We start from the raw sequence: 13576 nt of genomic DNA on the forward strand, positions 1-13576 counted from the left end.
AATATACAAAGTGATCCCCCCGATTATTCTAGTACCTACCTGGCACTGTAAATATTTAGGCTATCGTTAGATTTTATATTTGAAGAAACTAAGTTCATAGTTCAGTAAATCCACCAAGGCCTCTACAACTGGTTCTTGGAAAGGTAGAACCAGATTCAGGTTCCTCGATTAATGATTCAGGACTATTTAATGATATCTAGAGGTAATAATGCTCCTTGAACACAATCTGGAAAACACAGATGCCCACGGAGAAACAGCCTGCAGGAAAATAATGTGTCCAAGAGAGATTCCATATCACAGAGATGCTCTGAATAAATGAATCAATAAAATCATGTAATGTCCATGCTACAAGGAACTTAGAGGTCACTAAGTGAATCTTCTTCATTAGTTTACAGTGAAGGTAACTGAAATCCAAACGAGCTAAGGGCTTATCCAAGAAAAGAAGGCCAGGTAAGAAATAGCAGAACCAGGTCTCTTGCCTCATGGTCAGTGGGAATGCGAATAGACTCATTTCATGACACTTGGCAGTAATAATAACCATTTATGGTCCTATAGACAAATTCCCATGAAATAATAATGTCCTCCCAACTGAGCAACCCAAATAATGTACAATGCATTGACAAAGAAAGCCCCTCTCAACCATAACCTGTGACCTCTGCCCTCACTGGGATCCATTTTGTCCAGGTAGGCAGCATCTGAACCATCGACACACTTGTATACATCTGGTTTCTAAGGTATTACAAAGGCTAACTGCTGGGTGCACAGACACTTGCCAGTCATGTAATGAATGTAAAGGGAAAGATCATCATACCAGCCCAGAAATATGCACGTGTTCCTAGCCTCTAATAAAAGGGTTGTTAAAAGTCACCTAAGAATCTCATATGAAAGTTTGATGACTTCTTTGCTACTTTAATCCACCTATTCACAGAACTCTGGTTTCCTCGTATCTTTGTGGTCTAAGTTGACTGCCCTGTGATTGGCACGAGCACTCACTGATATCGACTCCAAAACAGACAAGGGCTACCCATGTGCTAAGTCTTCCCGTGCCTTCATCGCCAGCCATAAATTAGAGGGTTAAATCTCCCCCAGTGTACCAGCATTCAAATTTTACTGAGTGAAGATGGGAAGCCTGGTTGGTCAAAAGTCTTTTCTGACACAGGGGGAGAACAGATTCACCACAAGTCCTGGCCTCTTACCTACCAGGCAATTCCCAGTTACTCCTCCATTCTGTGGTGCCTCCCTCAATAAACTCCTCTGTAGCTCGTATTGGTATCCCCCAATATCTATTTTCCTTACTCACCTCTGAAGCTTTAGTGAGTTTTTTTGTTCTTCCTCCTTTGGTCCAAGTGATAGCTCCTAAGTCTTTCTCCTCTAAGATCTTTATCGATGTATCCTTTCTCTCTGTCCTTCAGGTTATATGGAAGCTCAAAATGAAGAGGACTAAATAGGACTCAGAATCTCTTTTGTCTTGAATTAAGTAACAGGGTAGTGTGTGTGTGAGAGAGGGGGAGGTAATGCGAGGGAGAGGGTGGGAGAGAGGGAGACGGAGAGAGAGAAGAAGGTTGAGATTGTTTCTGGCAAAGCAGGTGTCTGGAAACTGATCAAATTGGTAAACCAACACCAGTCTAATCAGAGATCAGTGATCATAGAATTAAAAAAAACACACAGCTTTATTGAGGTATATTTTACATATTATAAAATTCCACCATTTCAAGTGTACATTTCAACAAATTTTATTAACTTTACTGAGTGCTGGAGCCATCATCGTAACTCAATTTTAGAACATTTTCATTCCCAAATAAGATCCCTCATGCCTATTTACATTCTATCGCCTTTCTCACCTCCAGCCCTAGGCAACTACTAATCTACCTTCTGTCTCTATTAGCTTGCTTTTATAGATATTTTATATAAATGGAATCATATGTGGTCTTGTGTGTCTGACTTTTTCACTTAAAGTTCTTTGAGGTGCATGGTATCAGTTTGGTTTGTTTTATCACTGAATAGTATTCCATTATATGTATATATGGCAATTTGTTTATGTATTCATCAATTGATAGATGTGTGGTTTTTTTCCACTTTTTGGATATTAAAATAATGTCTCTATGGATATTTGTGTAAAAGTTCTGTGTGGGTGTGTGTTTTCCTTTGTCTTGGGGTATATATACCTCAGAGTGGAATTACTGGATCATATGGTAATTCTAACTCCCACTATTAGAGGAACTGCCAGACTGTTTTTAGAACGGGGTACACCATTTTGTAATCCCACCAGCAATGTATGAGGCTTCTCACTTCTACACACCATTGCTAATGTGTTGTCAGGACCACAGAATATTAAAGATGGCAGAAACTTGATTTCTCTAGCTTTTAAATAAGACTATAGTAAAGAACAGCATTGAAGTTAAACAGTATGTCTTTAGGTGGTTTCTTGAATCAAATGAGATTGTAAACACAAACACAGACTCTGAAATGGCAAGGCGGAACTTTTAAGAGGTAATAATCCAGATGGTCAAGATGGAATATGCTTATATTTTTAAAAATATTATGATCAATATGAAAACATACACATGCACAAATTCCTAGAGATTTTATAGAACTCAGAAGACATGTGTGCAGTCTTCTTAGGGCCATGGAACCCTGTTTAAGAGGTATTAGTTTAGAGCAGAAAAAACTTTACTAGATCTGTAGTCCAGATGAGAAGATAACTGTCATAAACAATTTAAAACTGTGGAAGGAAAGCTTGGACTATTGCCCAGATCTCTTGGGTGACATGTCGGTGGATCACAGTACTTGGGCTGCATCCACTGATAAGAAACAGATCTTCTTCTTGTTCTCACTGAGCAAAGACATACCAGCCAAATGAGGCACCTTGGTTCTTTGAAAGTAAAGGAATAAACACAGTGTTTGAATGTATTTATGTTTATTGGCTAATATGAAATATTTCCAGAGCATGAAAAACAAAACACAACTCTATCAGTTGCCACACATGCATATGGCTCAAGATCTAACAAAATCTCTATATTATCCAGTTTATGATGGCAAGGTAATTTAAATGCACCTACATTCAATGTAAAATGCTGAAGACTTTGGTAGTGAGGCAGGTAGTGACTTGGGAGCCTGAGAGATTACTTTCCCAGTACAGTTGGGCAGTGTGTTGGGGAGAGGCTGCTGTAGTATAGACACTCTTAGCTAGCCTGAGTTTGAGAAACTGGGAGGAGAAAGTTACTCTCAGACTTATCCCCGTCAAAATCCAAATCAAGGTGTACAGAGAGGAAAACAGTGAACCAAAAAACCAGACTCATCAGCAGCCAGCACTTCCATACCCTTACAAATAAAAACAACTTTCTTTTACTAGTTCAAATATAGACAACTCAACTATTATCTGGGCTTGGAGGTATGTTGAAAACATTTCTATTAAGTCTCTTGTGCTTTTGCTGATCAATAACCCCCAAGTAGAAAAGACACATGACAGCAAGGTACTGAAACAAAGATGCCTGCACTTTAAAAGCAATGAAAAGAAAATCTTTAAAAGCACTCTTCAGGAGCAAACGAACACTTGAGAGTGACATTTGGCCAAACAGCAATTTGAAGAAAGAAATGCATACTTTACCTCACCTCTCCCCAAGGCACCTTAAAAAGCAAAGTCTAACTTCATTTCCATATTCCAATTGCTGAAAGCAATTTTTAAACTTCAGAAAGTAAGTTAGAACCAAGGTGATTCTGGGCGTGTCTTGGGATGGCCACACCAGCTAAGGGCCTTGCTCTGGCTGGCACAGCTGCGAACTGAGGTAGACCCAGCACCCAAGGCTGGTGTCTTCGCTGGTACAGGAAAGGTCCATGGTAAGAAGCTATTCAGGGCTGGGCATTTCAACAGGACATTTGTTGTCTTGGGTGGAGATCATACTGAACCTTGTAGTGACAGTGTTTATAGACACATTGTTGGGGAAGTTCACTACATGGCTGCTGGACTTCCTATAACAGTGCCACCAGTGCCTCCAGGGTAACTGTACCATCTTAAAGCAGTCGTTAAGGGGAAGCCTTGACCAGTGCAGAAAGCCCTGGACTGGGAATCAGGAGACCTGGGCTGGGCTGACCTCTGGCCCAACACAGCTACATATGTAATATGAGCTGGTTTCCTCTTCTTTAAAAGGCATACGATACCCCTGAATTCAGGGGCTTGTGAAAACGAAACAAGACCATGGGCGCAAAGGAGCTTTGTAAATGATAAAGTCTAGAGCAGGCACAGTGAAGAAGGGTGACTGCATTATTTTATCATCATAGTACTGTTACTATTACTGTGCTACAATCACGATCTTTTCCATAGAACAGTGGTCTCAGACTTGGGCTTGAACCACTGCCAGGCACGTGGAGACCTCTGAAGATCTAAGGCCTGCTCAAGCTGAATCATTTTCTGTTTGGGTGCTAGTTCTTACCCTACCAGAAGGTGTAGATATGACTAATTAAAGCTACTGAGACAAGAATATAGTGTCCCAGAAAGAAAAGAACAGAGAACCTAAAGGCCAAGGTCTAAACCCTTGGCTCATACACATTTTCTTAATATCTGTATGAGGCCAGGCTGCTGGACACAGGCTTGTAATTCGATTGCTTCTAACTCCTAGTCCAGTACGATGGGACCTTTCTGCTTTTTTTCAGGGTGTCCCAGGAGACCTTAATCGGCATTTATAGAGAGACTATCTCCAAAGATGTACGTAACGTGATCAAGGTCTTGCCGCTGAGAGCACTTCTCTGCCAGGACTAGAGCCTCATGATGAAGCACACGGGTTGCCTAATGTACTTAATTAACCAACAGGTACTTGTGTGGAAGTAAGTAGCAGTACAGGTTTCCAAAAGACAACCAGATAATAAAGAATCCAGCCTCCAAGGAACTTCTTCCTTCCTGGTTGTGCGATGTATAGGTAGGAGCTAAAGCAAAAACACTGAAGAAAGAATCAAATGGTAAGGGGTGGTGGGAGAGCTGGGATCCAATTAACATGTCAATAGATACAGGAAGTGAGGCTCCTTTCTTCTCCCGATCCAGCTGTCCCTAAAGGAATTAGGAGGTGTCTTTGGGAGCTATTGGGAGGTAGTTTGGGGAAATTGAGAAGGTTACCTTGGCTCAGAAATGTTCTGTAAGTTTCCAAGAAGGCAAACCCCAGCCTTGTCCCCTGCTGGAGATGGAGGGTTTTAGCACCTCAAATAAAGAGTGAGGCCCAGGAGTTCCCCAAGGACATTGCTTGCCCTGCCCTATGCTGCAATGCAGGGCCATCGCTCTTCAAACTATGTAAGACCTTCCAGCTGACTCAGGGAGTTCAGTGAGTCTAGAGGGACCTGGAAGAAGGCAGAGGAAACTTTATAGGCCATGGAAGGTAAGAGCTACAGGGAGAGAAAAGCAAAATAAAAATAAAAACAAGAAATAAACAAAAACTCTTTCCATCTCTGATGCAGATGACATTGTGTGCTATTTTTCAATGGAAGACTTCCTCAGTAGCATTTAACAGACTGTGGGGCCAGTGACTTTTCTTGGTAGCAGGGAAACACTGTCTTAATCAACCTCTTACATCATTTTCCTATTCTGTCCTATGCTCCTTATGATCTTTTAAGGGTTATTGAGGCAGTAGAGAGAAATAACCAGTGTCATACAACACCCACACCTATCCCTCTGCCATAGCCAAGAGCAGTTTCTGCTCTACTTGCCCTTTACTGGCCTCTATACCAAGCCATGAGATGCACACTTGGGTCTGGGGGTGGATGTATGGGGCGGGCTGCCTTTCCCAAATATGAATTGCTTTGGGTAAGTTAATACTCCTTTGCTAGGCTTCGGTTTCCTCATCTTTAAAATAGGCAAACATGTATAAATAAACTTTTTTAGATTGTAAAGCACCAAAGTGTTATAATTGACAGATTTGCTCAAATATCTATAATCTACCTGGGGGAAGCTTTTAAAGATGGGATAATTGCCCCCTTCCCACCTCTAAATTAAAATCTCAAGTCTTCTCCCAACTAAGATCAGGTACTCTTAAAATGAACTGAAGAAATGGGGGGAGGGCAGGTAGTATAGATGGTCCTACTGGCTTCAGCCTTTATCCCTTCTCTTCACACCCCAGAGGCAAAAGGAGATAAGACAGACAGGTAGAAAGAGTCTTGTCTGACCTTCCAGCCTTATTTTTGACCTCTTGAGGGTCAATGCTGAATGAAGCCTCTGAGATTTCCACTGGGGTCAGACTGAGCAGAGAATGCACATCCGGGCTGCCTGTGGAGTTGGGTGGGGAACGTGATGAGAAGGGAGGAGAACAGGCCCGGTGGGAAAAGATATTACCTCATTTACACCCTAGCATAAGGGTTTTATTTGTCTCCACCATTTTTCCTCCCAAAGAGAGTTGTTTTCTGAAACAGATATACCAGAAAACCAAAAGATTCCTATCCAAAACAATGTCTTTCAGAAAATGAAGATTTCAGTATATCAGAGAGCCCATTAGCCTTGCTATTTAACTCTACATAACTAAATTAGTTAAGGCTACTTTCTATCTTTGAATCTCAGTTTCCTCACCTGTAAACAGAGGATTGTAATCATTGACTTGCCCACCTTAGAGTCTATGTAGAGATCCAATGAGATGATAGGTGTGAACAAACATTATAAACTATAAAGTGCAGCGCCTATATGTGTAGTCAATTCCTGTCTTCCTATCCTAGGATAACAATGCCCTATCTCCAATCTTGGTTTTTACAAATTAAGTCACATCGAACATTCTGGACTCTATAGGCTGCTCCTAAAGGAGACAGTTGTTCCACTTAGCTGAGCATTTTATCCTTCTAAATCTGACCCATTGTGAGGGAGTGGGCATCAGACCAAGTGGCCCATTAAGGACATAAAGTAGACTTAAAAATAATCCATGATACCCACATCTGAGTCCTGAGGTTCTCTGTGCCATCAGTCATGGAGAAAGAAATTCCATTTCATTCCGAGATGCATGTAAAACTCATGGTGAGAGATTAGAAATTGATTGGTTTTTCTGTAAACCAAGAAAGCACCAAGGGTCCCTGAGCTGCCCTTAGGGTCAGGCCTCACGCGGGACCTTAGATCGTCAGTGTTTCCCCCGCAGATTTCAGGAACTTCAGTGTAACCCCAAAGACCAAAGCTCTGAGCCCCGAGTTTGTCCTTGGGGATCTAGAAACTCAACCTCAGGCCTTATAAGACCAGGCAACAGGAAGGGACAAAAGAGGCAATAGGAGAAGAGAAATAAAAATGAGAGAAACTTCAAAAGTACCATTTTAAAGACCAAAAAGACACCGAGTTGAGGCCCCAGTAAAGAAGGGTAGAGACGTATATGTGGGGAGGAAGACTCTGGCAAATGAGTTAGCACCAGAGCTGTCACAGTCACAGAAGTCTAGGAGATGAATAGGGAATCAATGTGTTCAGCCTCCCGAGATGTGTGTGTGTGTGTGTGTGTGTGTGTGTGTGTCTGTGTGTCTGTGTGTGTGTCTGTGTTAGGGAGGGGGACAGCACAGAGGATCTAAAGGGGGAAGGGTGTGATTTTCTCCCTAAAGTGCTTAGATGTATCAGTAGTGTACTGAGGGGCCATTCCTTCAGGTCCACCTGATCAAAGATGGAGGCAGTAAAACTCTACCCCATTCATTGTCATTCACTCTCCTCTCCTTTACAGTCAAGCTGAGTTAAGAACATGTCTGATAGTCTCACGGCTGGGGAATCCAGCTCTCCAGGCTAGCTGGAATAGAGAAGCAAGAAATGATGCAGACCAGTCTTGGGAAAACGGTGAATAATTGATTCTCTGGTGGGATGGGATGGGATGTGCCCCATCCATAGAGTACTGGCTGTTGTGGACATCACATCCCAGGCCCCTGCTGCTGTTGTGATATAGGAACAAGGCAGGAGAGTCCAGGGAGAAGAACTGGGCAAGGTTGCCAGGAGCCTAAGAGACCTAGGGAGGGAGCAGAGCAAGTTAGAAACCTGTGGGGCAATCTCAATAGCCCCTTCTTCTCCCCATCCCTCAAAAAAAACCTGGTTTAGGCCAATGGTTTAGGATGCAATACCAGAAATACATCACCTAGCTGGGGAGATGATAGTTCTACCCTATTCTGTGCTGGTGAGAACATTCGTCATGAAACTGGGTTCAGTTCTAAGCTGCACATACTTTAGAGGAACCAAAAGTGGTACTTTCCAGAGAGGAGATGCTATCTTCAGACTTCTTCGGGGCTATCACAAGGAAGAAGAAGAAGCAGATGTGGTCTGTGCGGCCCAAGGAACAGAGCCAGGACCCACTGGTGGGTACTACAGAAAGACAGAAAGGTTTTCTTTACAATGAGTTCAAATCCACCAGTCATAGTTGCAATATATATTGGGCAGTAGTGAGCTCACAGACACTGCAAGTATGTGAGCAAGGATGACACAAAAACTTGTGAGAATATTAGAAAACAGACTCAAGTATGGAGTGAAGGACTTGGAGGGTAGGTTGGACTAGATGACCTTGAAGGTATCTAGGATGACTGATAGTAGCCTTGGCTTTCATCTGCATATTGCTCATATTTTCTCAGGTAGGATGTTGGGCAGAGTGTGTCATGGGGGACCTGGACAATACCTTAGCTGGAGAAATAGGCAAATGGCGGTGAAAGGCAGTTGGTTAGTTGAAAAGTAGAAATCTACCCAGCCTCCTGCCTCATACTGCCTCCCATGAGTTATGCCTTTGAGAAAGCAACACTGGCTATGGAACGGTCATATTGATAGAATTAACAAGCTCTGAATTGGAGCCTCCAAATCTGGGCTCCAGCTCAGTTCTGCCACTGATTTGCTCTGTGACTGTGACTTTGAGCAAATTACTTTCTCTCTGTCTCAGTTCCCACCTCTCTGAAATGAGACTAACAAACCTGGACCTGCTTACCAGGGAAGGGATGTTATGAATATCATCAAATGAGTGTAGTGGATAAGAAGGGATGAGTAAATTGTGACTGAGGGTGGTGGAAGGAAAGAAAAGCTAACATGGGTTAAATATCTCTAATGCATCAGATATTGGAAAAGGCACTTGCACATGCATTTCTCATTCAACCCTCACAAGAACTTAGGCGGTGAGCAGTGCTTTTTACATCTTGCAGATTAATGGCTTGAGGTTTAGAGGGGTAAAGAAATTTACACAAGGTTCACATCACTGTTAATGAATGGAGTTACATTTGAAATACATGGCTCCCAGATGCCAAGGCCTACATATTTTTCTACTGTGCCCTGGTGCTTGTACACATAAGGGGAGATAACTGAATAACTAGTAGATAGTGGGGTGCTGAGAGAGCTTGTAAAAGGCCAAGATAGAGAGATTGGTGTCTCGTCAACCCAGCTAGCTCCTTGACAGTTGTAGGGCCAGCAATGTGATATATAACTGGCTCGAAAGATTAGCATCTCCACTGCTGCTCTTCCATCCACCAGTGTTCCTAGCTCACTCTTCCTCCACCACTAGCCCTAGTGAACCGCAGTCCTCCAGAGGAAGATTCCTTGGGGGCAGCCCCCAATTTCTGGTCTTTCTTCCCCACTTTTCCAGCTCACCTCAGTAAAGTGAAGGGCTGGGGACTTCAAAGGGCACATTGAGTTCCAGCCTGTCTCCAGAGCTTTCAGCTGTGTTTCTCCCCAAGGTCTCAGCTCCAGCATTAGAGGCAGAGCTAGAAAACTTTTGCAGGTCCAGCTCTGTGCATTCGATGGGAGTGTGGACCCAGTGGGATGGACTCTCTGAGGCGCAGGAGGACATGCAAAAAGACTCCTGAGTGGGGAAACCACGGGTCGAGCTGCGGTCGTCATCCAGGGTGGGATTAAGTAGCTGGGTCTCAAAGATGCTTTCACCCAGTGGGGACTCGGGACTGGCCTCCTGGCCAGGCGGCATGGGGAAGAGAGAGTCCTCCTCCGCTGCCTCGTCGGTTTCAAACTGCAGCGAACCTCCTGCAACTCGAAGCAGAAAGCCATTGGGTCACCCGAAGGCAGGGGTTCCTCTCAGCAGGGCACCTAGTCCTCAGTGTAAGGTAAGGAAGGGTCCGGCAGCTAGCGCTCCCCTTCCTCTCCATGAGGACTGGAGCACCTAGCACCAGACTGAGATGACACAGTTAAGAAACACACTTACGTTGGGGTATCTTATTGAAGCTACCTGGCGGTGAAGCAGGGAAAAGAATCAGTTTCTCCAGAGAAAGAAATTTCCTGTCACGGGATGCAGGATCTCGACACCCAACTCCCACGATCTTCAGCTTCTGGCATTATGCCTTTACATGTGTTATGTTATATGGCAAAAGATACTTTGCAGACGGATTAAGATTATGGACTTTAAAATAGGGAAATGACCTATGGTGGGCCCAATGTGGTCATGTGTGTCCTTAAAAGTGGAAGAGGAAGGCAGAAGAATCAGAGAGAGTATCAGAGAGATGTGTCATCAAAAGGATTCAACCCACCATTGTTAGTTTTGAAATGCAATGAGGTCATGAGCTGAAGAATATAGGTGGTCTCCAGAAACTGGGAATGGCCCTCAGGTGACAGTCAGCAAGGAATGGAACATCAGCCTTACAGAGGCAGGGAACCGAATACTTCCATCCTCCTGAATAATTAAGGGAACGGATCCTCCCTCAGAGCTTCCATAAAGAAATACAGCCCTCCCGACACCTTGATTTCACCCCTGTGAGACTCTAAGCAGAGATGTAGCTGAACCTACAAAGCTTCTGCTCTATGGAAATGGTGAGATGATAAATGGATGTTATTTTAAGCCATCACATCTGTGGGAATTTGTTATGACAGTGGTAGAATAGCAGTACGTTCTTCATGCCTAAGTCTGGCTTGACATCAAGTTACAAACTGGGAGCCTGTGGGATACGTGTTTGTTTGACCTCTACATTATGCTTGTGTGTGTGTGTGTGTGTGTGTGTGTGTGTGTGTGTGTGTGTTTAAATTACAACTCATTTCCAGGATTTAAAACTGTTTTGTATGAAAATCCAAATTTTTGGCTTCTCTTGAAAATCCAGAAGATCGTGAAACATTGACTATGTCAACAGGGTAACAAATAGCTGGAGCTGAATGGTACATTCCCCTTCGGAGAGCAGGAGAACTCTTCACTCTGCCACAGTCCCTACTCCTCTCCTGAGCCTTCTATAGGCTCCATCCTCACCTACACAAGCCCAGCATGCACATCAGCCAGTGACTCCTGATAAACACCTTCCCCGAATGAGAAAATGTCTAACCCTCGTTCCCCTGTGGAGACCCTGAGGGAGCTGCCTACGCTCATATCCCCAGGAAAGGGCACTACGTAATTACCCTGAGGACAGAGAAAAAGCATGGAAGGGCTACCTATTTTTCTTCCTCTGAGTCAAGAAAAAGGAGAGAGACAAGTGGCTCCCAGATGGTGTCTTGTCTTTCTGTGCCCTGGGCCCCAAATGCTACATTGCCCATGTTTCATGCCCAATGACTAGGCAACAGCTCTTATTTGAGAAACAGGCCTCCAAAGTCAGACATAGGATGGTCTCTCTTGGACAACAAGGTTCCGAAGAATAGAGGATAGAAAAAGAGAGTTTGACAAGGGTCGGGAAGAACAACAGTTTCCTCTTGTGTCCCCGAAGCCTATGAAATGCTGGATTCATCTCAAGTTAGGCCACGGATACAGCAAAACATATCCATTAGGCTTTCTGGAGATTGGCTGTCAGGCCCTAGAGCCAAACCAACCAAGGCGGGTCTACGTCAGAGGCATCTTCTCACACAAATCGAGACAGGTTAAAGCTGTGTTGCCTTGGGCCCAGCACCCAGTGGGCTGAGGGGGGTCCTGCACACCCCTGCATTTAGTAAACCTTATCTTCCCCATTCCTTACTACATCCACATCATTGTCTAGCCTGTGTGCCTGTTGTGGTGTCTCTGCCTAGCTTTCAGTTCCTTCAGTGACATTAAAGCTGGACTGAGCCTCGGGTACTCTTGGCTGGAGTTCTAACACCTTGCCTGGCCCTGGCTGGCCATCATCCCACCTCCCACATCTTTGTCCTCCTTGTCCTGGATATTCTGGCCCACAGTTTTGGCTGATGGCTGGAGCTGTGCTGAAAACACATCACAATGTGACTCTTGGCTTAAATATGGCCTTCTGGAATTTCCCATGGCCAGCTCCTACGGGCTGGGACAGACCTCTTTGAAAATCATTATTGTCGTGGCAAAAAAGTCCAGGTTTACCAACTCCTCTGTGGACACTGGGCTCTTGGTTACCCATATTTGGGTTATTACTGTACTAATAACAGTTACCCAAGACCTCACCTGCTTTTATTACAGTCATTTCTCAAATCCATCCAGCCTTCCTTCATTCCTGACATGTTCCAAAATCTATACCTACTAGTATAAATGAAAAATTGGAAAAGAACTTAGAAGCCCACTACTCTAACTCCATCTATCATTTTTAAGATTCTGGAGAAAGAGTTCCAAAGAAGCCAGCTGACTTAGACGTAGTTATAGAACTTAGCTCTGGAGATTCCTTTCCCAAGGGTTTTCCCATGATGTTGTGTTCCTTGAGGAACCCTTGTACCTTAGTGAACCAGGTCCCATGAACTGGCAGGGCTGGCCTCAGCTGCCTCTGAGGTCCTGTGCTTTCTATTGCCACTTGCAGAGACTGCACCCCTACAGTTTTCCAGCACCGCATGGAAGGCCTATTAACACTCACCCCCCAGACAACACCTCTCTTCTGCTAATCAGGGCCTTGTTCCCACTTCACCCTTACCGTGCTGGCAATGTCTGAAGAATTGCTTGCGGTAGAGGAAGAAGAGCCCCAGGAAGGCCAGGGTAAACACCATGAGCAGACTGCTCACCAGTATGACAAATGTGGCCTCCTGAGGCGGCACCGTGAGTACGTCTGCCTTTACTAAGCTCAGTCGGAAGGCACCTGTGAAACAAGAAAGCGGAGGCGGTCAGTCAGTGCACTAGTCCACAGTAAGCCCACCATGGGACCAGACTTCCTCAGAATGTCACTCTCTCGTAGGCCTCTCCCCAATTATGCTGGTTTTAATTCCTTGCTGAGCAGGCAAAGATATAAAGAACAAAGTGGAAAAACTGGCATATACTGCTGGTGTGGTGCCAATTAGTATAATTATTTGAAAACGCACAAATCCTATGGTCTTTCATGTCACATCTAGCTATGTAACCTAGGGAAATGGAAACAAACTAAAATATGCATGGTTAGGGCACAGGATAACAAATCACGATATAATCCTATGTTGTAATATCATTATATAGCACTTAAAATAAAAGACTTATATGGATCCATACAAATAATCTAGAGGGGAAAAGCAAACTGGTGAAAGAGAATATATAGCTTGGTGTCATTTATATAAATCATTATAAAATATAAAATAATGACATATACTGTGTATGAATATATACATATATCACAGAAGAACACAGGCATTAAAACACGGCTGGGGAGTGTGGCAGTCATACTGCTCATTGATTATTCACATGCTTCCCTGCATTTCCCATGCAACCTTGTAGTACGGCCATCACAGTACTCCTTGCCAAAGGACTATAAGGGGAATTAATGGGTGCCACTTGCAGACTGATACAGTTAAAAGCCAGTATGC

The 13576-nt window shown here is 43.9% G+C and overlaps 1 protein-coding gene across 1 annotated transcript in view; it reads right to left on the reverse strand.

Annotated features, from left to right (window-relative positions):
- Positions 1-8360: 8360 nt before the first annotated feature.
- EDA2R (ectodysplasin A2 receptor) overlaps positions 8361-13576 on the reverse strand; it is an 8861-nt gene continuing 3645 nt past the window's right edge. Inside the window, exons 6-8 of the mRNA XM_025044429.1 lie at positions 12710-12882; positions 10110-10164; positions 8361-9937 (exon numbers count right to left, since the gene is read on the reverse strand). Coding sequence (XP_024900197.1) covers positions 9546-9937; positions 10110-10164; positions 12710-12882 — 620 coding nt within the window. The 3' untranslated portion in view covers positions 8361-9545. The remainder of the gene's footprint in view (positions 9938-10109; positions 10165-12709; positions 12883-13576) is intronic.

The sequence above is a fragment of the Pteropus alecto genome, unplaced genomic scaffold, assembly GCF_000325575.1.
Source record: "Pteropus alecto unplaced genomic scaffold, ASM32557v1 scaffold312, whole genome shotgun sequence".
Classification (NCBI taxonomy): Eukaryota; Metazoa; Chordata; class Mammalia; order Chiroptera; family Pteropodidae; genus Pteropus; species Pteropus alecto.